Source organism: Pagrus major, chromosome 3, assembly GCF_040436345.1.
Source record: "Pagrus major chromosome 3, Pma_NU_1.0".
Lineage (NCBI taxonomy): Eukaryota > Metazoa > Chordata > Actinopteri > Spariformes > Sparidae > Pagrus > Pagrus major.
In genome coordinates, this window is record NC_133217.1 from 15,869,870 (window position 1) to 15,893,797 (window position 23,928).

Consider the following 23,928-nt stretch of genomic DNA (forward strand, 5'->3'; position numbering starts at 1 on the left):
AATCAACCACCGGAGTGATGCCGTGGTCCATAGCATTTGAGATGTCAAAACAAGGAAAGTTAATGCTGGAGGGGAAATTAAATGACATTTATTCACAAACCAATTCTGCTTTAAAGGTGCAATATGCAAGAATTTTTACTTGAAAACACACTAAAATTACAAATGGAATGTGAAGAAAATAGTAGTTTTGACATTATGACGTCTATGTATTGTGTTGGACCATTAGATGCACAGCTGACTGAGCTAACTAGCTAATGGCAGCTACAGTTAGCAGCAGTTAGTGGTTGCTCTGGTGATATGCTACCCCCTATTTGTCTTGAGTATGAATTCAACAGGTGACTAACTCTACATACAGCACCTTTTAATCGGCATATTTTCTCAATTCAGAAGTTCCATGTAAATTTCCATGTAGCTAACAACTCATATATGTTTCAAGCATTTAGTTTTGTCTCTCCCAAACCTGCAGGCCAGTTACATGAATACTGTTTACATCCTAATATGTAAAACTTTGTTGCTCAACCTCTGGATACAGTCAGAAAAATATAGTTCTCCTGTGGTTTGATGCTGCCTTCAGGGATCCTTGTAAAAAAAACTATTTCTTAGTAAAAAAATACATGCACAAGTTGATTTTGGCCCTTTCAGGGCAGACAAAACAGCCAAGTAAGACTTTTTATAGAAATCCTGAGGCCACAGTGTTTATTTGTCATATATGATTTACGTATATGTGTGCCTGTCTGTGCGTCTGACTGTGTTGTAACAGGCTGACATAAATGTTAGGTAAATATGACCCACTTCCAGGAAGATAACACAAGTCCTGTTCACAAATAGGATGGCATCTGAAACTGAAGAAAGAAAACGTAAACATACATTTAACATATATATATATATTTAGGTTTCTGATGAAGCTTTCATGGCTGCCACTACCTAAATGTGACATCTCAACAACTATGCTGCATTCACGTGTAATGAAATAATTAGCCTTTTGGAATAGTTGTCAGAAAAGTGGTTAAAATAGCAGTTAAAGTGTTGTGGAGACTTTAGCTTACTACGTTGTAGGCATATATACCACAACAAAGACCTAATACACGATATACGATAGTGAAACATACAGCTCTGATTAAAAGACACCCACTTGAACCGTGATGGTGTCTATCATGTCCCATTTGACCCAAATGCAGCACTGCCTCTTGTGTTGCGCTCGCTCACGTGCGTTGAGCTCGTAAATAGCGGGGTTTCTGACAGCACGGGAAGGCAACACAAGTCCATCCTCCCCATCAGCAGTCTGGTCAACAACATTTCTCCTCAGGGCTCCGCAGCAAACTTCAGCGACTCTCCGCTCTTCACAACACCGACATGGATGCCCTCAAGTCGGCTGGGAGAGCTATTATCCGGAGCCCGAGCATGGCGAAACAGTCGTGGACCGCCGGCAGACACAGAAGTAAGTAAAAATTAGAAATTGCGTTTTTAACCGTTAGCTGTGTTTTCCAGTTGAACCGTGCCGAAGTTGACTTTTGTTTCCCGCTGTGACCGTCTCACCTCAGCTACTACAACGACAAAGACTCAACATAACATTTATCTATATAACTTTATCTAACTTTAACGTTTTGTTTCAAGAACGAAAACACTAAAATAATATGATGTTACCGGTGTTGGGCTGACGCAACAAAGTTCAAAAGAAGAAGGTTGGACATCTTTAAACTCTCCTTTTGTTTGACAGAAGTTCAGAACTCCACTAGGAAAACTGCTAATTTAAGAAACGTCTTTCTTTCTCGAAAGTCTTCATGTTTACGGGGAAATATGTCAGTTTGGCATCCTGCGGAGATTGTGCAAATCTGCTCGTTTGCATTGCGGTTCACCCAGTTCGAGGAATTTTCCGGAAATAAATGTTTTTGGGTTTTTTTTTTCAGCCAGGCACAGTAAATAGTACCAACAAAAATAATCACACTCCATTAAGGAAAACTCTTACTATCGTGAAATATTCGACATTGTGCCCCTCTTAATGGTATACTGTTTTAAGAAAACATGTTAAGGCTGTAAGAATAACCTTTTCAAGGCTGTGACACTTTACTTTATCGCCTTCCTTGTTATTTTACTCACAACAGCTGCAGTGTTTTGGATTTGTGGATAATCCCAGTCTTCCAGCACACCCTCCCACCAGAGGAAGTGCAGAGGTCAGGGTCATTGCCAGAACTTACAGTGATTTTTTTGTGTCTTGCTCAAGGGTCCTTCAGCAGTTTAGGAGCTTGTCCACACCGCAACATTAACATGAAACTCCTTTACAGCACTCGGGTGCCCATTGTCGGACTCAAGGGCCACTTTGTAAGCTAAATCTCACTTGATCCCGGCTGTAAAGTTCTGGGGGAATGACTGGGGTGGCTTAGGCAGCCTGAAAGCTCCCCTGCCTGTAACCATGAGGACAAGCCAGGAATGCTGCAAGTCAGTCAGTGCATGGCCCCTGTTGGCGTGAGTTCAAGCTGGTCTATTTTAAATTCCTTCGGAAAGGGTACAGTATGTGATCATTAGAAAATACAGCGTGGATTACATAAATATCCCCCATTACTATGTAACCTTAGGAGCTTACCTGGAAGAATAGCAATGCCTCAGGAATTTGAGATTACACTCTTACGTGCTGAAACACATCTTGCCAGCACATTTTGGTAATAATGCATGAGGGTCAGATGATAATGTAGGTCCAACATGTTGGTCCAACCTTTATTCCTTCTAAATGTGATCATATATTTGCAATAAATACAATATATTTACAGTACATGACTAGTAAATTGACTTGGAAAAAAAAGTTCACCCACCCACCCTAAAATTAGCTAGTTTATTCAAACTTTGGTGTTTGCATGAGGTTTTCTGCCCTTGATTTGGCTCTGACTCTGATCATTAGTTGAATTAAAAGCTTCCTGTAATTTGCAGCTGGTGACCCACTTGTTATAGAAGTAGTGTATTGTAGTATAGATTACCAGGTCCTCTCTGGACTGCAGGCACACATTCCTCACCAGTGCTGACCCATATCGGCCATGCCGGACTTCCGCGTCTGACTCTGGCCTACGGGACCAAGTCCGGATCAGCCTACATTTCTATCTTCACAGGGAATTAATTCCACTTGGAGTCAAGTGAATGCAGTGAACTGACCTGACAGAAAAGCAACAGGGCTGCAGCACCTGCGGAGCAGCATTTCTCACAGATATCGCCTTTAATGGTGCCCTATAGGCTTAGCCACTCATCTTGCATACTGTGAGCGAGTTTGCATTGAGGAGAAACCTATTCAACCGCATGGAGACTGCCCTATTTTTAAATGGCAAAGGCCTCCCCGCTCCTTATCCACCTCTTTGCTCTCATTGCCCTGTCTCGGTCGCCCTAGACGACCCACAGCGGCACGCTGCCAGTGTGGAGGACCAGCCAGAGGGTGCTTGTCTGAAGCAAAGAGCCTTTTTCTAGGGAGGGACCTCCTCAAATGGAAGTATGTGGTTCTGCCCGCACACAGTGATGCTCAGTATGGCAGCTCACCACCAGGGTGGGAATATTTCTACCCCATTATGAAGTTATTTCACCTCTTCTATTTAGGTGAGGAGTCTGACTACAAATGAGGCTTTTTCCTCTTCTGTTTCTATCGTTATTCTCTGCCATTACTGTCAGACTTTCCCATCCTCCTTGCTGCTTTGTGATAAAGCTGGTGATGAGAACTGTGTTCAATCAACTCTCACACTCACATCAGTTAGAGACTCTGTCGGCAAAGACGGTATGTTTGATGGCTGCGAGAGCCAGTTGAGTTTGCATCACGTCTGTCCATAATCAGAAGACCCTAATGGAAGTAAGAACCACATGGGATTTATAAACTTCTCCCAAGTCTCAGATGCAGCAGGTGGTATCTGTTGTGACAGGCTGGATTCAAACTCACCGGCTCAGAGGATGGAAACATTGTTTTTAGATTAGAAGAAATGGAAGGCCACCAGTTAGACTCACGAGACAGCAAGGCTGGCTCACACTGTGAGCACAGATACAGGACGATGCACCGCCAGACGATCATAGAACGAAGATTACAATATATTCAGTGCTTTGACCTATTGCATTAGTGCTGCAGATCTATTCAGAATGTGTCTGCACTTAATTATTACAATGAGGATAGATCAGCTGAGTGATTAAAGATTCCTTTTATTGTTGAAATTAATTTATAAATCTGCGTATAGTTTCTGCATGTTGAGCTGGACCTCTGAAAACACTGGTTCAGCAGCTGCCACAATATCTGAGAAACCGTGAACGGCTTAGAGCTGCTATGGCTTCTGGTTTTATTGCTGTAGCAGAAGTGACAGGTTGTTGTTTTTTTCAGAGCTGCAACCATTAATCAATTAGTTGTTAACTATTAAATTATTCACCAGTTACAGGGCTCTAGACTACCTTTTTATACTAGTAGCACTGGTGCTCCATACTGCAGCACCAGGACAAAGTTTAGGAGCACCATTTCAATTGTCAAGAAACATAATGCATCTGTATTATTGCCATCTTAACAGTATTACTTAAAAATCTTGGTAGCTTTTTTTTTTTTTGGTCAGAGTGCATTAAAGGATAAATGATGGTGGTTAACTGAGCAGAGAAGCTAATATTTGGGGGCACCAAATCTTAATCTTGCCTAGGGCACCAAAATGTCTAGAGCCGGCCCTGCTCCGACAGAAACTCTCCATGCTGCGCTACGATTTTTACAACTGAACTAGAGCAGGACACACTCATTTACTTTCTCTGACTGTGTTTTCACATCACTGGATTCTCTATACCAGACAAACAGAGCTGACTCATGAACGTGTCCAGCGAGGGCTGAACGCACATCGGTAGATGCACCTTTTTATATAGGCGACATCTCGTGTTTGAAATGACTGTATTCTAAAAACAGTGCGTTTTCATAAACTATGATAATCTGGTCATGGCTCACCTCATTACTCACTCACTCCCTGCTTGTCTGCTTGAGGGCGAGGGAGGCAGTGAGGTGCACAGGTGCTCCTAGTTATAAAATGTAGTTGCACTGTCTGGAGCCCTGAATTAGTTTGATTATTGGAGGTAGAAAGGTAGAAAAAGTCAAAATTCTCTGATTCCTGCTTCTCACAAATATGCGATTGTGTGTTTCTGTTTTTTTTCCTCCTCTATGACAGTAAACTGAACACATTTTGGATTGTGGACAAAAGATATTTTCTTTTAAAATGCATCACATCTCTAGTAGCAAAGAGAATACACTATAGTTACTCCAAAGTTAAGTGACTTGGTAAGATGGGTCTGTTTCACTTAGTAACAGTTCTGCAAGTTGTTTTTCTTTGATTTGTGCTCTGTTTATTCGGCTCCAGCCTGCTAAGTGAACTTGAAGCCAAATGCCTCTGAAATGTTTGTTTAACTTTGTATCTGCAGAGACATCCAGAGTAGCATGCTATCACTTTATACTTCTCTGCAACAGTAGGAACCCTGACATCAACTCAGATGAATTTGGAGTCCTTGACAGCAAATTTTGTAGCTGTGTGGATGTAAACCAGTGGAGTTGAAAGAGAAGTTAAATGGTGGCAGCAGTGGTCCAAGTTGTAGGGCCACAGTTGGTGGTTTCCACAGTGATTCAGTGTTTGGTGGAGACCCACAAATCAGCCAGGACGTGAATTGCTTGTCAGTTGGAGCCTTTTGGATCAGTATGTTTTGTCACAGTGTACAACAAAGGCTTTTCTTACACTTTGATATATGAAATGGAAGCTCATCCATTAGTGTTGGGTTTGATGGATGACTGAGGAGCTGAGGACTGTGCTGTTGTCTTATCGCTCTCTTACATTTCCCTTTCTTTGTCTTTCTCTGCCTCTGTCATGTCAGACCCTTCCACTTACCTGCCATCAGAAAACTCTGTCTTTTCACACCCAGTAAATAATCTCCAACGCTATAACAGATGGTGAGGTCAACCTGTATTTACAGCAGGGTCACCTGGTTTAACTTGGTCTGTGTTCACACGTGCACACAGCTGTTTCCTTTCAGGTCGCTGACCTCGGATCAGAAAGCCCTCCACATTCTCTGGCTGAGCGGTGCCTGGTACCTGCTCTGCTGCTGTTTTCTCAGGATGGACTGCTTTGAAAACTGCTGCTGGCACTTTATTGCAGATATGACATTGACCATTCACTGCTGCCCTTCCCTGTTATGATGGTTTTGACCTGACCATAGTTAGTCCAGAATAGTGTGGGAGGGTTTTAATGAACAGTCTGTAAAACCTGCAATTAAACCAGCTCCAGTGAAGACTTTAAGAGCTGTTAAAAGAAGGAAGATTTTTGGTTTAAATGGAAGGTTTTGTTGGTCCATGATGTTTACTGCTGTTTCAGATGCACTTGACATTGAGTACTTGAATAATGCTCAAAAAATGGTGGTGTCTTTTGCCAAAACCTGTATTTTGAAATCTTGTTTGTGTCTATGTTGACATCAGGAGATGTCAATAATTGTTTTTCACAGTAAAAAGTGTTTTGCCGAATAACCACTTGGAGCCATAATGAAAGCCAGTAGGTAGCTATTAAAGAGCCAAAAACATCACTGGTTCCACCACTCTCATCTATTGAATTTGTAACTTTACATCTTTCAAAGTGGCATGAGGGCTTTTCGGCATCCATGTTGCTCCTCATCTGTATTGTCATTGCCATACAGACCTAACAACAGCGGTGCTGCCACTTTTGGCAGTTATCTCAAATTTATGAAAGGGTCTATGGCAACCTAACTTAGGAAATTCTTCAGTTGGGACTGTGCTGTAATAACTACATTCCTATGCAATGCAATTTGAAAACATAGTTCTGTAAACCCTTATTTCACCCTAAACTGAGATAAGATGGGATTTCAGACTTTCTGTGACGAGGCCCTGGGGTGTATCCCTCAAGGCTTTTACTAAAGGCGAGCGCAGTAGAACATGTTGTGTGTTGAGCATGTCATGAAGAATATAACCTCATGGCATCTTAAGGTTATCTACAAAACAGTATATAAACTTCTGATTATTTTCCTTGTCAGTGGCCTGGTGCCATAGATGAGAATGTGGGTCGATGGGTTGATCCAACAGTTTGGATGGATTGCCATGAAACTATTTGTACAAATATTGCCTGAGGATGAAGCACAGTGATCCCTGACTTTTCCTGTAGCGCAATCATGACGTTTATATTCATTATTAAATGAAATGTCTTTACAGCTATTGGATTGTCATGAAGTTTTTGTACCGATGTCTATGTTCCCCACAGAATCAGTGGTAACCATTTTGATGATTCCCCAAACTTTCATTGCTGTACTTGTATTTAGGGCTAATAAGCAAATATCAGCATGTTAACACACGAGTTTAAGATGGCAAATAAGCTAAACATGATACCTGCAAACATTCAGTGCATTAACATTGTATTAACACTGCATGTATATGTACCTGCAGTGGAGTAAAAGCTGTTTAATTTTTTTAGAAATGTTGAAAGTTTTTGGTATGAAAATTGTCATATATCAGAATAATGAACTGGCCCTTTAAAGGGATTCTCTTTCAGCTGCAGTATTCCCTCACTCACAGTGTGTGTGTAAACATGTGTCTGCATGAGTATGTGGTATGCTCTACATCCCAGAGGAGGTAAATGCTCAGAGGATGAATTTCTAGGTAATGGTGGTGTTTTTCTGCTCTTGCCTTCCCTCACCCCTCTCCCCTCCTTTCTTTCTCAGAGGAAATCTGTGTAAACACAGCCAGCGGGTCAGGGCCGGCCGGCACCGCACAAAAACTGATAAGAAACCACATGGAGATAGCAGCTGTTCCTTCAGCAGTTACAGTTCTTACACTCCTCATTCTTCCTCAACGAGGAGATCAGCCCTCCAACCTTTAAACTCTTTGAAAATGAACACAAAGTTGAGACAGTGATGCACTTTTTAGAGAGACATCTCTGGCCTAGTTTGCTCTTATGTTCCTCTCAGAAATGGAAACCACACTTTCCTCTTATCACAGTATGTCAGAGTCCATGTATACTGACTCCTAACTCTTTGCCTTTTAATTGTCAAGTCCTATAAGTTGTTTTCTGAGTTGAAATATTTACTTTACGTCGACTGTACCTCTGACCTAGATACCCTGTTTTTGCCTTTGCTCTTCAGGGAGAGATCAAATGAAATGGCTCTACTTTAAGTTCAACGTAGGCTGTTTACATTTCCTCTGATTTCTGTTTTTCTCAAGCTCTTTGAATGTTCTTTCCGACTAATTTTATTTATTTTGGATCACAGAGGGGAAAAGCAGGCGAGTCAGCTGCAAAGCTCTAACCAACAAATATTTGATGTTTTTTAACTTGATGAATGGGAATAACCAGAACCTTTCCTGTTCAATCCATCAATTTATTGACCCACTTTTTCTCTGAAAATGTGTTTTTCTCCGCAGAGCTTCCGGAGAACTGGACGGACACGCGAGAGACCATCTTAGAGGGCATGACCTTTAACCTTCGTCACCTCGGCATGACACTGGTGGACCAGCCCAAGGGAGAGGAGCTGTCGGCTGCTGCAGTGAAGAGGATTGTTGCCACGGTGAGAGCTGGAGTGACGATGACGATGTCAACAGGATTATTGCTTCTGTATTTACTCTTTATGATATTTACTGATAAAACATTTTAAAAAATTATCAGCAGAATATAAAGAAAAAGAAGTGTCTTTGTAGTTTGTTGCAGACACATCTACTGAGGTTTGCGTGCTACATGTAGCCTCACCGGTACAAGGCTTCTGTGCTAGTGGTGTTAAGTCAAACACTTCCTCATTGCTCCAAGCTCCCAGTCTGGGCATACTCGAGACAGATAATAGGACGGCTAGCTTCATGGCTAACTGAGCCAACCAGCTACAGTTAGCAGCAGTTAGCGGAAATGCACTAAGCATCTCCCATCACTAAGATATGGTTTGTATGCCCAGCGTGACAGTTTATCAAGTTGATTATTAAGAAATTAAGCTACAATTTTGCCCCTTCAGATTTAATAAAGTCAGATAAAAGTTGTCTATATGCAAGTACTCTATATACTGTACCTGATCTTATAGTTCAACACACTAACATGCAGTAAAACAAACTTCTCTTTTGTTTCTGTAACAGGCTAAAGCCAGTGGGAAGAAGCCTCAGAAGGTTGCTCTCAAGGTTTCCCCTCAGGGGATCGTCCTGCACGACAGCTTGACCAATAAACTCCTGGAAAACGTCTCCATATACAGGTACATGCAGAGTAGAGTTTAGATTCTCTGCCCGAGCCCAAACTTGACCGATATTTCACGCTACTATCCTCGGGCCGGGCCCTTGATCAGGCATTTGTGTTTTTTTGTTTGTTTGTTTGTTTTCTTTTGTTTTTGTTTTTTTTAATCATGACTTTATTCATTTGCGATCCATTCCATTCTGAATAAACAAACAACGCAGTTGACATGCTTCGTCCTTGTTGCATTATTCATTAAGATAATTCTAAACAGATTTCTGTAGTTCAAACAACTCGGAATTGTAGTTGAGAACGTCAGTTATAACAGCCCACTGTAACGTGGGCTGGTGAAGGGGAAGGTGATGGTCCACTTTAGTGCGGGTAGCTCCGGTTACTCAAGAGACAGCAGGCAACATGTGGGGGTTTCCACACAGCACTTTTATTCATAATACTGACCATACCATGCCAGGTCTCTACGGCACTAGATGTTACAGGCATACACGCAAACGAACACAGGCCGAGGTTCTTGCACCAACACTTTACAAAATAAAGACAAAATAAAATGAGGAGCTTTCGCTCTGTCGGCAGTAAGCTATCCTTTCTCACGGGAAGCGAAAGTACACCTGCTCTTCTTCATCGTACATCGTTCTTCATCGACTGTTACACCACGTATTAAAAAATTGTCGGGTTTAAATCGGGCTCGGGCTCATAATTACAGTTAATGTGTCGGGCCGGGCCAGGCTCGGACACAACGGGCTCGGGTAGGGTCGGGCTTGATTTTTTTGGGCCCGATCTAAGCTCTAATGCAGAGCAGCACAGGTGTAGCAGATAAATGTCAAGTTAACAATGTTGTTGCACTTTAGAAGTGCACAACCTTATAAGACCGTTTCCTTGTGATTGATGTGGCATGTGACCCCACCCTGTGAACTTCCTTTGACCTGTTGTTTTTCTGTTTCTCTAACGTGACACCTCTGGCATACAGGATATCATACTGCACGGTGGACAAACTGCACGATAAAGTGTTTGCTTATATCGCACAAAACACCCTCAATGGGACCCTGGAGTGCCACGCCTATCTCTGCTCCAAGAGGAAAGTGGTGAGTTGTTTGACTGCAGTCAGAGATAAATGCAGTGCAGTGGTTTCTAACTTGGTCAGCATCAGCGTGTTATGAATTGCTACCTCTAAGAGCTAAGTGTACCTTTTTTCTTTTTCCTCTTTTTGTGGTTGTGTTGATGATCTAATGTTTAATTTCACTTCTTCTTCTATCACTCTCGGTCCATTTTAAAGCAATGCTATGTTTGTTTGCACGTACAACATCCAGCAAGTGCTTTTTATTCATCAATTTGTTTTTGATCCAAAGCACTTTTTGCAATAGACACCATGTCTCCTGCTCTAAGTCTGTGTCTTCCTGACACCACGGCTCTCCTTTCTACTCGTGCCCCATTCTTAAAGTGGAAACCTCAGAAGTCTTGCTCCTCGAGCCGTCTGTCATCTTCGTGTGTGTGTGTGTGTGTGTGTGTGTGTGTGTGTGTGTGTGTGTGTGTGTGTGTGTGTGTGGAAAAGCAGAAGGGCACTTTTCCTCTCATCTTACCTTCTTCCACAGTCATCGCCCTCTCTCCCAGGATAACATGATAATACCCTACTTCCTTAATACTTGCCTACTCTCCTATCATGAGACAGTGGTGTTGACCTCCTTCTGTCCTCTACAGCTCTCTCAAATTAAAAAGACTGTGCTTTCATTGTGACACATGTTAAATATGTCTGCTTCAGATTGTTCCCATCATTTTCCAGATTCAGTGAATACTTAGCTGAGTGTAACAAAGTGTGTTTTCCTCCTGTCCTCCAGGCTCAGGCAGTGGCTCTGACAGTAGCCCAGGCCTTTACAGTAGCGTTTGAACTCTGGCAAGTAGCCAAAGAAGGTAGGAACTGCACCACTCATCCCCCAAGTTCCTGAAATGACACAGAGACAAGAGCACTGTCTGCGTAGGACTTGTTTTATCAGTGTCTGAGACTGCTTATGTTTGTACAGAATCAGCCTTGATGCTCCAAGGACATAGATATGAGCTGTGAGGTTGCAGTAAACAAGTTGTGACCTGCTTGTGTTACGTCTCATTTCTATTCTAGAGAAAGGGAAAAGAGCAAAGTCTGGGTCAGCTGGAGAAGGCAGCAGTAGTTCCCATTCAGAGAGGTCCAACAGCTTGGGGAGCCTCAAAGGGACAGGTGAAAAAAACACACACACAAAAAAACGAAATGCTCTGAGCCGCATCAATGTTTTTTAATATTCATTTAATAAATTCTGAGCTGAGCGGTGAAAGTGTGACGCTGTAGATAGAATTTGTAATTACTTATTGATGTTGTCCGTTTTCTAATTTTGTTTTGGCAGGGACATCATTTTAAGGTCACACTGATAACATTTTTATGTAGACACATCATTGAAAAACAAATAAATCTACAGAGGTTGTAGAAAGATGCAGATTAAAAGTAAATATCCATCAAAAGTGGTTAAAAGTATCTCTTGACTTCTGCATACTGTAGAAGCAACGCTAACGTTAGCTAGCTTGTGTCAGCAATGCTAACTTTAGTTTGATAGCATTAGCAGCATTAGGTAGTGCAACAAACTGGCAACCATTTGAGGGGGCAGATGATCCTAACAACAGCGGCCATGTGATGTGAATGCAATGGGCTTTTATAGGCTGAGTGTTATCAATAACACCATTTTTAAAGAAGACCTAAAAGTACACATCATGATTGAATAGCTACACACAATCAAATCAATCCCACACAACCATCAAAACAGACAAAATGTGCCAGAGGACTAAATTACATTTTACATTCTGTGCACACAGATCCCCTGTGGGTGCTACAACAGTAATAGATTGTCCTTTCTTCTCCTCTCATGCAGATGTTGCCACAGACAACCTATTGGACTTTGACGACAGTGTGAATGTGGTGGTTGAGACCAATGGGAATGTAGGGGAGGATCAGCTGGATAATCACAGGCCGTCTGAGACCAATAATAATGCTGCCTGGGTAAGATCCTCATCTTCTGCTCTGGCTCTGATTCTATGTTGTAACGTCGGACAAAGTGTAGCAGCAGCTTTTTAATTATGGTTGAAAATATAGAGAGCTAACATTAGTTTAGAAATGGAGTTTAAACTGACAGCAGCTTCCAGCACAACACAGATGTTCTAGAGAGCCCCTTTAAAACCCATAAAATGGTATTACATTTGAATATGTCAAGCTCCTGTTGCAAATCTTTAAACCTACCATTAAACCTAATCTTATCTTTTTTTAAAATGCAAAATGTAGATTACCCCAGCTCACTCTGATAACCACATTCCTATGTAAAACCTACGTCTGCATGGGTCCACATACTTACTACTTACTTAAAAGGTCTGAAGAACCATTAAACTTAAGTGTCTGATACCTGTAGACATCCTGAAGTAACATGCCATTTCTTTGCTTAAGTTTTAATAAGTCTAACATAAAGTCTTACATGAAACACCTTGTTTTACGACATACTGTGTTTTATATAATAATCACTGGGTGAATTCTTCTTCTTCTTCTTCTAGGAAATCGAAGATGGTTTGGATGAAGCCTTCTCCAGGTGAGTTTGTCTAAATAGTTTTATGAACTGAAATGAATGCCAGTTGATTCTCTCTGCTGCTTGTTTGAAGCAAACTCTGCCTTGTTAAATCCCTCAGTTTGCTGTACTTCATTCTCATACTGCTTGGCTCTCCAGCGCCACTTAGTGATGATTTCTATGTACTGCAGAATGCAAATCCTCCGCTCTGATTGTATAGAAAGTGTGGAAAAGAAGGGAAACTATACAATCACTGAGAGATAATTTGATCGCTACACTTTCAACTGTCTTCAATCTATTGTGTGTTTGTGTCTCCAGCTGTGCTCTGGATAGCTATGGTTCATATCCAGGTAAAGTTGAGTACCACTGTTACTTTAGTGTAGTAGTCCTAATTACTAACCTAACCTTAATCCATTCCATACAATCACCGCCAAACCTAATAGCTCTGTTCACAGGTCAGTAATATATGTGTAGTGTGGAGTAGCTTCCTGTTTCCTTTATTTCCTCCCAGATTGAAAAAAAAAAATGTCGACTGGGTTCAGTGGAGAGAGCTGATTCAAAGTATTGAGTTTCAGTCAGAGTGAAAAATGTCGTCGTCCCCACCCATCCCATCATCACCAAAAATTGCCCCCCCCCCCCTTTTTTTTTATAGTCTGTGTTTGTTTTTCATTGAATGAACTGAATGAGAGGATGTGAGTCCACTACACACTCTGGGCTCTGTTGTGCAGTTATTCAGTTTGTGGTTGCTGATGTAAAGGGGAGCAGTGGGTCACTAGAACTGCAGATCAAGCTCGAGGGAAGTGAACATATTGGAGTAATCCTTTTGACCTCCGCTCGGATCTTTGTATACATTATTATCCCAGAGACAAAAGGCAGTTCACAGCCAAACTGAGGGACTGTAATTAGAGGAGACTGATAGTCTAGTTATACAAACACGTCTGGGAGGCTGAGCTGCTGCATTAAAATCACTGTCTGACCCCAACTTTAAAGTGATGAGCTCAGGAGCAACATCTACTCTGCTTAAGTGATATCATGCCTGAGGTCCAGTGAAGATGAAGAGAGGGGAGAGAAGATTTAGAAACTAGAAGAGACAGCTGGCCTTCTGTTATCTAGAAAGCTACTTAACCACCTTCCTTGACTTTAGATATTCTTTTATTTCTATGTATTTATTAATTTGTTTGTTTGACCGCACCTTCGCTCAGCCAAGAAGATAATTACCGCCTCCCAGGCCTGCTCATTGTGAGCCACCGTGTGTCTAATACTTTGTTTTAATGAGTCTCAGTCTTTGGTTTCTGTGCAGAACATTTTAATCACCTTTTCTCGAGGAGGATTTTTGATTTCCTTTGGAAGAAAACACATTTTCATCTTACACCATTTTGGCTAGTCGTGATTGTGTCATAACTGTCATTCTGCTGTGTTAAAGGTTAAGGCTGGGGATGTTCTGTATTTCCCTAATTGTCAGCAACCTCCAGAAAAAGACTTAAATATTGTCTGTGTATACAAAGCCTGATATATCTTATTCCTCTGTGAGCGTCATTGTTGTCCAAACCCCTCAGTTAGCCACAGTATTACTGAGTGATGAACCGTCCAGTGTCTGTGCTCTGTTAAACGCCTCTGTAGCCACAAAGCCAACACAGAGAGACTCTGGGTGCTTTTCATTATGCTAACGTTATCTCCTTGCATCTTAGCTCCTCCCAGTGAGGATACACCTGTGAGTCTTTGCTCTGAGCTCCTCCAGAAGCCCGCTTGCTTCTCGTCCTGTCAAGGTGCATTTAAAGGATTGGAAGATGATGGTGGAGGACGGACGATTTTTGTGGTCAGGGGAGGAGAGAGGACATGAGGAAGAATAAGTTAGCATAATGAAAACCACCAACAGAAAGGGCTTTTGTCCTCCGGCCATCAGGAGCATGAACTCTGACCTTTTGCTTATCTTACATCTGTCAGGTCCATTGTGTTCCACGAATCCCTTCCACTGCCCTGCACATTGCAAATTTACATTTTTTATGTAGAATTCTATGCGTTTGTTTTTGTAATCATTATTTTTCATACTAGTCTTTTAGCCCTACCTATAGAAGCAGGCCACATTGCGTTTCACTACATGCTATATCTAAACCTTAGCATCCTAAATACTCGCTTGTGCACCAAAAGTCCGTCTGTGGCTTAAGACACGATTTACTTATGCTTGAGTAACATTTGCTAAAAACTGGTGCCTGACCAATATATCAGTTGACTGATCAGTGTCATGTTAGACAATAGGGCTTATTGTTAATTTAGTGTTAAATATTCTGCCTCTCTAACATTTATCAGTGTTGAAAATTAAGTGTTTGAAAACCACATTTTAGGTATAATTGCAATAAATGTGTGTGTATCAACAGTGGAATGTTTTAATCTGTAACGGCAACAGCCCCAAAAATCAAGTCGGGCTCAACTAAAGACTACTGAACAGTTTGTGAGCCATTGCGTCATCAGCAGGAGGCAATAAACATCAGTTTGGATGCCAAAGACAGGGTTTCTTTGTATTAGAGGTATTGAGAGATGGACTAACCCCTGTTGGTTTTGGTCTATCAGTGGGATTTGGTGACAATATTGACAAATAGGAAAAGATAATGGAATAAAACCAGCCTTGTCCTAATAAGGTTTAACATGTTTTACTCTGGACCAGAGCTCTTTCTGAGTCTCTTCTCTGTTCATCCATTAATCTTTTCTCCTCTGTCTCCTCAGCCTGGCAGTGTCGCGTACTAACCCCCAGGTCCTGGACATTGGGGTGACGCCCCAGGACTGGCTCACCGAACCCGACTGGGACAGCACCAATGGAAACACTCCCAGTGGTCTCAGCCCGTTCGGGAACGACATCTTTGGCTTCTGACCAGCACATCGAACGCAGCAGAGAGAGACAACAACAACGGAGGGGAGGAGGGCCGTCTTTATGTCTTCCTGTGAACTAACAAGGCATCACTGTGTACTTAAGACGAGGCGACAGTAAGTCCATAAGGGAACAAGTGTAGAACTGTGAAATAACGTTTGGCCTCTCTTCACCTTGTTGTTGCACTCTTCACACGGACAATTCTTCCCTCCTTTGTGGAAACACACCAAAGCAATAATATCCTTTTATTACACTGCAGACGTCAGTATAAACTCGTGTTCACCAAGTCATCTTATGTCAGTATTTGTTATTTTTGCTTCTATTTTTCTGTTTCAGTAGTTTTCACACCATAATCAGTGTTTTGTATATGTGCTTAGTTATAATTTATAGTTGTATAATTATTTTTTTATGTATGAACGAAGAGTAGGGTTTAATTCAGACCGATGTACAGACTGTCTCAACAGGCCTTAATAACAGCAGGACAATCAGACACACGTAAAGTTTAATAAAGTTTCAGTGGGTGTGAGATTTGTCCCTCCACCACCTCGGAAGACAACAGAAAATTGTTTTATGTCTAAAAAATCAACTAGTGTTGTATTTATATGAACTCTTTGTAGCAGTGGCTCACTGCAGTGTATCGGTGTTCTCCTGACAGAAGCCGTGATGTGTTCAAGGTCATCAGATTCCTTTATGGCCGTTTCATGTGCACTGTAATCCACCAGCATTATACAGAATTAAATATATTCATGAGTAAAAACATCGACTCTTTTGGTGTGTTGATGTCATTTATTAACAACACAATGACTACATTCACATACTGGGTGCAAGTATAATAGGGAATGAGTTGTTGGAATCAAGGTTCAAACTTGCTTCTCGACAGTTTTAACACAAGCTCAATGAAGTAGATGTTTTTGTAGCCTTAAAGTCAAAAATGATCCTAAAAATGTGAATTTGAACATCTTCAATTCCACAAGTCAATCTGCAAATGAAGCTGATAGTTAACTATTGGTATAGCGTCTTTCATATGTAAGTTTGAATTAAAAAGTATAAGACGGATTAAAAGGTCTCAAACTATTTAAATACAATAAAACAGTATAACTAGAATATAAGCACGAAAACATTAAATTCACACCTTCTTTTCAATAACTTCACAAGCCCAAGGACCCGACACAGCACCGCATAGTCTGAGACATGAATCAAGGTTAATTGATACAACACAGAGTTATTATCAGAGCTCATAGGATGCTTAGACGCTCAGACAGCAATTCAAGAGGGAGAGAAAACTCCAGGAGACACATGCAGACAGCAGAATGTAACCTATTTACCAATATTAAGTAAAAGAAAAAATAATCAATAGAACTTCACCTTCTATTCTTGCACAAAATGTATAAATTCAAGCATTTTCAATGGCACATGTCCATATATGTCTTTTCACAAACTTGAAACGATGTAAAGTACCTGTGGAAAACCTCAAAAGCAAGGTTAAAATAAACTCTGCAGATGTTTCCTGAATGAATTTACATAGGTAGGATCTTTACAAACCACCTGCTGTTTGACGCACGTGTTTGGATCAATGTGTAAGTGTCTCAGTCAGTGTCTCCATCGTCTCCACCCTTTAGTCACAACACGACAGCGTAAAGGTTACTGTGGATTTTCTCGCTTTCATTTCCCCCCTAATGTCTCTGTTCCTAATGTCTGAGCAGGCTTGTGTCAACTTCTGCCAAATTTTTGTATGATTCCTCACCCTTGGATCGACCTGTACAGCAGTTAATTTAATTTTAAGTTAATTTACTAAAGTACGTTTGATTTTTTACTTGTGCTTCACTTGAGTATTTCCATTGTTTTCTACTTTCTACTTTTACTCCAGTGCATTCACAGGGTAATATTATACTTGAATAATTATGTTTCAGTTTAAGATTTTGCATAAAAAAAAACAACCATATAAGCTTATAAAATTCAACACATCGTTAAAGATTAAACTAATCCAGAGGCAACCTTTCTGACTTGTAACTCCTGACACCTCGGGGCTATTTGTCATGTTTCTGAAGTGTATAAGCCGTTAAATGTGGCACCAAACGGACATTTCACCTCTAAGCTACTCACATAGTTTCATTTAAATAAGTGTTGGAGGCCTGAAGGGGTTAAATTATTAACAATTAAACAAAACATAAAGATTAGAGCAAAATCCCAGAAATTAATATGAATTTGTCTAGCAGTTTGTCTTTGTTTTGTTAATTGAACGATCTGAGTCCCTCTTCCACCACTGTTCCTGGATATGGAATGACATACTGACTACTGACAATGTTGTCTTGAGGAGATGAAGGTGCAGTTTGTTTTTCCCAGCAGCAGGGGGCAGCCCTGTACCATCCAACCAAGTGGAGCCAGCACAGTACAGTTGAGTTGAGCCATCTGAGTCAGTATCAGCATCTGATGCTGGTCACATCTTCAGCTCTGGAACTAGACGGTTCCCTTTGTAATCTCCACTGCCAGACAATGATGTTATAACATGTCTGATCCTGTCCAGTCCTCTTCCTGCTCCGTCCTAAATTCAAAGTGATAGAAAAGGTCAATAAATACAACTTTATTATCTCAGACAGAGAGGTCGTCATAAGGAGTAAAAACCAGTGCTGGCTCTGTCAGACTGATCTATAAACCAGCAGCAGGGAACACGATGGCAGGGGAGCAGCACACGGGGACTTCAGCCTGTCTGGCTCCCTCGCCACAGCTGCCCACGTTCTGTATTCGACCCGTGTGCGTGAACAGGACTCTGGAGGGCTGAAAGTCACGCAGCCCCCCCACCTCCCTTCCCTCTCTAACAGGCTCTGGCTCAGTGAAGCAGGCGCGTTTTTACAATTCGTCCCGACAAGCTTACTTAACCACCTGCATTATTTAACAGTCTTTCCTCAAAGGGAGCTCCAACTCTCTGTCTCTCTCTTTGTAAGTCTGATGAAAGCATGCACAGTGAGATACAGCCAGCCAAAAGTCTCCTCTCTGCCAGAAAGGGAACAGATACTGTAGGCACATACACACTGAAATGGCAGTAAGGGATAAAGACTTAAAGTGAGTTTTTGGCATCAAGGTCAAGTGACTGAGGGGCGATAAAAGCAGCCATATATAAGGTACAGTTAGTCTGGTTTCCCTTTTTGTGTTGGTATATTTCTACTGACACATAAAGTGTATTCAATTTCTGGTGGTGAAATTATTCAGCCTCTTTCTGCACATTTATTCATCAGGCCTGCTCAAAGAAACATTACAAGTGAGTAAAAACCGTCTTCCTATAAACCTGAATGTATTATATAGAGACTGTATACAGAAATCAGATAACCAGCAGACAACATCCCACCTGTATTCTTCCTCATCTTGCAGAGACAGAAAAACAAGGTGTGGATATGGACTCTGGAATCTGAAATCTGTGAATGATTAAAAGGCAAAGTTTGACAATTGGGGAAATATTTGGTTTCTCTGCAAGAGTTAATTGAGAATATTAAAACCACTTTCATATCTGTCCATTAAACGCAAGCAGAAGCGCCAAATGCTGCACTTCCTCGAATGGCCACTTGAGGCAAACCCCATAAGAGCCCATGTTAGAATTCCAAACTTTACAAAAAATTGTATATAATCCAAATACTTAAAATAATAAGGAATGATATTCAAATGGGATTATAGAGACAGACTGACAGCTCTACTAACAGGACAGAGCAGAGGGACAGGCGCCAGTGTTTTGGATTAATGAGCGACCCGCTAGTATAACCTTGGCAGACAGCTGCCATGGGCAGAGCCTGGAGCTTCTGGAAGAACAAACCCCCAGAGTCAAGGATTGCACAAAGTTTGTTTTAAACTTTATGGTATAAAAAGTAGATTTATCTTCACTCTCCCTTCTCAACCTGTCTGCAACAACGAGCAGCAGAGGTGCAGAAATGTAGCGTAATGTACCGTATTCTTTATTTTGCTGCAGAATGTAGGGACGAATGTACTTTACTTCATGAGCGCACAGAGAGGAGTAAGTAAGAACTTCAGTAAATCAGTAAATAGTGAAGAAAAGGGTCAGACATAAGCATATTGCTCATGTAAATCTGATCCACTGGGTTTTAATTATATGCCACAAACAGCATTATATGTACATATGTAGCTGTAAACTAGCTAGCTAATTACCGTCCATGTGTTGGAGTGTGTCAGTGCATATGTGTTCAGCTAAGCCTCAGACTGAGCTCAGAACTCACCAGAAACTTCAGTTCTTTCTGTTATTTCACTGCAGTCTCTCTCCTTTTCCCCCTACTATCTATGCCATCATCAGCTAGCATGGACACATCTTCCCTTGAGATCAAAATAACACATTACATCTTGTTTGTGACTTCCTAGAGTCTGCAGGTTGCTTCTCAGTGTAACACCAACTCCAGGAAGTCTCTACTCATGGTCAAGAAACAGGAAAACATCTCCCCTTAAAACCACCACAGTGTGTTACAGCCAGTTTAGCGGTGTCGGCAGGTGTATTTGTTACCTTTGGACAGAGCCAGGCTAGCTGTTTCCCCCCGTTTCTAGTCATGATGCTAAGCTAGGCAAAGTGCATCCTGACCTTGAGTGTGCGGACAGACACGTTGTTGTTTAGTATCGTATCTCTAAACGACTCACAAAGTGTTATTTTTTTCATTTGTCTATTTACTGCTAGCAAATTTAAGTCTATGCTAAGCTATGCTAACTGCCCCCTGGCTCCAGCTTTATTGTACAAACATGAGTGATGCCAGTCTTCTGATCCAACATGTCAAACTATTCTTCGCCTTTGCCCTTTTCCTCTAGCTGACATGCATTAAGGCAAACGCACAAAGAGCAAATATGTTGTCAGAGCCGACAACACACACACACACACACACACACACACGTACATACACACAACCCTGTTAATGTACACATGAAGTGTACAGGCTGACAGAGACATGCCTGGAAGTTTCTTGTCTTTCACTCAAAGGCCAAATCTCATGGGTAAACAGACTCTGCAGCGGTCAGAGAGGGTATACAGTGGTTATGTCACGCACACAAACAACTTCACCGGCGTGTGCTCGGTGTTGTTGTTTAGCTGAGACAAGCACTGCAGTAAAACTGGCTCAGCATCGAATAAACATTTAAGCTAACTAATCCATAGGTTTAGCCTCGAAGAAGATTAATCTGCAGCGGCTGCGATCGATGTGATTCTTAATTCTTAAATAACATGTCCCGTAAAATTCCTGCATAATGTGACCTGCCAGCTGTAATGTATCGGAGCGGTTGGATGGAGAAATGGTGACATTAATTTTGCATTGTTCCTCCAACTAGATTTTCCGATTAACAGCAGCGAGGGCAGAGGGAGAGAGGAGCAGAGATCAAGGGGACTATAAAGACTTGGATAGGAGCTGAGTTTATATTGCGTGTACTGTATGCGTGTGTGTGTGTGTGTGTGTGTCCTCGTCTTCATTTTGACGTCCACGTCGCATCAGACAGACTTCAGCTCTCACTGCCATCCAAGGCTAGAACCAGGAACAAAAGCATCTGCATCATTAGGCTCCATCAGCCTCCTCTGACAATCTACTGAGTCATCATCTGTCACTACTGTTTACCCCATTCATTATAAAGCAGATATCACCCTTTTATTTGACACAACACCATTAGCTTGTGCATGCGCGTGGGCCTAAGTGTGCGAACACCTGCGGTTGAATACTCTCCGGAGCCGCAGTCTAATTTATGTTTTCTGTTCCACAGGATGCCCAGGACGGGCGGGAGCGACTCAGTGTGTGCGCGTGTGTTAGGGGTTGTTATGTTGATGCACAGCGGCTGCAGATCCGGCCTCATAAACCAGCCTTGGGTTTGAAGACCTGGGCCACATCCATCGTAATCTAACCTTGTCACGCCCCGTATGCTGGGGGCCACTTCAGGCCACCCACACCCTTCATTGGCATACAAAGAGAGAACACTAACGAATTCTCAGGTGATCTGATTCATCGGGCCAAAACTAGTCCTTCATTTAGATCAGATACAAGCCAACATGAAGTAACAACTACCTCGTCTCCACTGGACGTTGTGCAGGTAGCCTGTGTGCTGCCTTTGTGTCAGCTCTTATGATTCATCACTTCTAGTTAAAGGATAAGTTCACTCAAATGTGAGGATGTAGTCATAATCTACTCACCCGCCTGCAGATGAAAAGTCAGCTGAAGTTTCTGGAGCTTCACAGTGAAACAGTGCTGCAGCGTTCTCCTAAACAACTCAGGTAGCTGGAGACTTGTTTCAAAATGTAAAACAAAAAAACAACTTAAAAAAACAAATACATATAAAATGGCTCCATCAAGCTTGTCAAATGTAATCCAAGTCACCAGAAGCCCCGAGGTCCCAAATTGATTAGAGAATGTTATTCGCTCTTCACGGTAGCTGCTAAACTAAAAGCGTTAGCGCGACTGAACGACTTGGAATGCAGCAGACAAGCTGTATGGAGCTGATTTGTGGTTTTATTTATTCATTTATTTATTTATTTTACATTTTAAAACAAGTCCCCATGTACTTCTGAGAGAACGCTGAAACGCTATTTTGCTGTGAGGCTCCAGAAACATTTTGTGGACTACGAAACTACACCTGACTTTCTATCAGCATGTGGGTGAGTAGAATTTAATTGATTTCATTTTCATTTTTAAGGAATAATGCTGGATCAGTGTGGGATGTGTGTAAAGGTTCCTGATGAATAAATGGACTTTGCGGTGAGATTATTCACTCAGAAGAATGAACTTTGAACTTCATCTTTTTAAGACTACGTAAATGGACAAGAAGCCCGTAAAAGGCCCCATATTATGCTCATTTTCATGATATGGGATCTTTAAAGTGCTCATAAAAAGGAAATTTGTAGATCCACAACTCTATGAGTTAAGAAAACTACGAAGATCATGAAGATTACGTTTACATAAATGTAAAAACAATAAGAAATATTAAAATTATTGTCAATTAGTTCCCTGTTGATCGACTGATCTATAAATCCACTCATCGTTAATGTTTTCAATCATTATAACATTCTATTCATCATCATTTTTCTGTGTATATTTTCCAACACAAGAATGAATGTCATTTCTCCAGCTGATAGAATGGACAGTTAACACCCAGACACATAAATGGTGCATTGAAAATATTTTATTTCTTTCCTGTGTTAATACATAATTAGACATTTATATTTCCATAGAAATAGTATATATATATATACCATGGTTGTGAACGATAGCAGAGTCATGCTAGCCCTCATGAACAGGTTTTATCCCATGAACATCAAAATGGCTCAAACACAGACGTCATGATTGTACATAAAACACTGACTCCATTATTCGGCTGTAAATCCATGCTTCTTGGTTATTTGCTTCGACACAAAGTACAAATATATGCCATAAGTAAACGGCCCTATTCTTTACTATGTGCAGGACCTTAGGGTGAACATTCTCAATAGTCACTCAGCCAGTCACCTACAGTACAGGCAAACCAGTGTGAACGGGATGACTTGAACCACTCTGCAGTCCTCTGCTGGCACATGATGATTAGATAAGCACGAATTTGGTTTAAGGCCGGGGTTATTGAGAAGCTCACGGCGTCGCAGGGGGACAAACTGCACTATGGGATTACTTATTATGTTAAGATATCTCTCGTCTTATAGTTTTATTTTTTATTTCAGTACTGAGGGCCTTAAACATCCATACAAATGAAATAATCTTACTTTGGAGAGATTGCAAAGGTAAACAAACACTTGTTTGAAAAAAAACAACCCAGGGATGCTTATCACTTAAACCTCTACAGTATGGTAAAGTTGCCTGCAGCAAATACAATTTGCCTCCAGGACCTGCATGGGAACAAAGTGGTGCAATCATTGATTAGATAATATTCGGCCGTCGTGATGATGCATTATGGTTCAGTTTATGGTTTCCAAATAAAATTCTGTCAACATTACTTTCAATTTTCCTTCAATGGCGAGCCCGAAAGGTCAAATCTGGACTCACTTCGTGTCTACATTTTTCCACAACCCACTTACACACCTGTAAACATTCAAACATCTGATCACACCGGACTGAACTTTGAGCTTCGACACTGCAAACCCCACTGGGTGTCATGATCCTCTCTCTCCCTCTGTGTCTGTCACTCCCAATTTCATACCCTCTGATTCTCTGACTCATCGTCCCGTCTCTCTTCCTGTCTCTCTCTCTCTCTTTGTGTCTGTCTTTACGTCTCACTGCCGGTCTCGGGCTCCATTTTCGCACATGCCTCATTGGATGTTCACCTTGAGCAGCTGTTGAGTCGCCTCCTGCAGCCTCAGATAGAC

The 23,928-nt window shown here is 41.5% G+C and overlaps 1 protein-coding gene across 1 annotated transcript; it reads left to right on the forward strand.

The window, feature by feature from the left end:
- Positions 1–1,251: 1,251 nt before the first annotated feature.
- ldlrap1a (low density lipoprotein receptor adaptor protein 1a) lies at positions 1,252–16,385 on the forward strand. The gene is made up of 9 exons (XM_073463315.1): positions 1,252–1,438; positions 8,390–8,532; positions 9,083–9,195; positions 10,153–10,267; positions 11,018–11,090; positions 11,296–11,391; positions 12,074–12,201; positions 12,744–12,778; positions 15,476–16,385. Exons 1-9 carry the CDS (start codon positions 1,354–1,356, stop codon positions 15,618–15,620), a joined length of 933 nt encoding a protein of 310 aa, XP_073319416.1. The 5' UTR covers positions 1,252–1,353; the 3' UTR covers positions 15,621–16,385.
- Positions 16,386–23,928: the final 7,543 nt, after the last annotated feature.

Bases quoted from the DNA above. Each gene is read 5' to 3' on its own strand.
- ldlrap1a (XM_073463315.1), top strand. From the start codon at position 1,354: ATGGATGCCCTCAAGTCGGCTGGGAGAGCTATTATCCGGAGCCCGAGC. The intron at 8,533-9,082 runs GTGAGAGCTGGA...TTTCTGTAACAG, and splicing joins TGAAGAGGATTGTTGCCACG to GCTAAAGCCAGTGGGAAGAA. The intron at 10,268-11,017 runs GTGAGTTGTTTG...CCTGTCCTCCAG, and splicing joins TCTGCTCCAAGAGGAAAGTG to GCTCAGGCAGTGGCTCTGAC.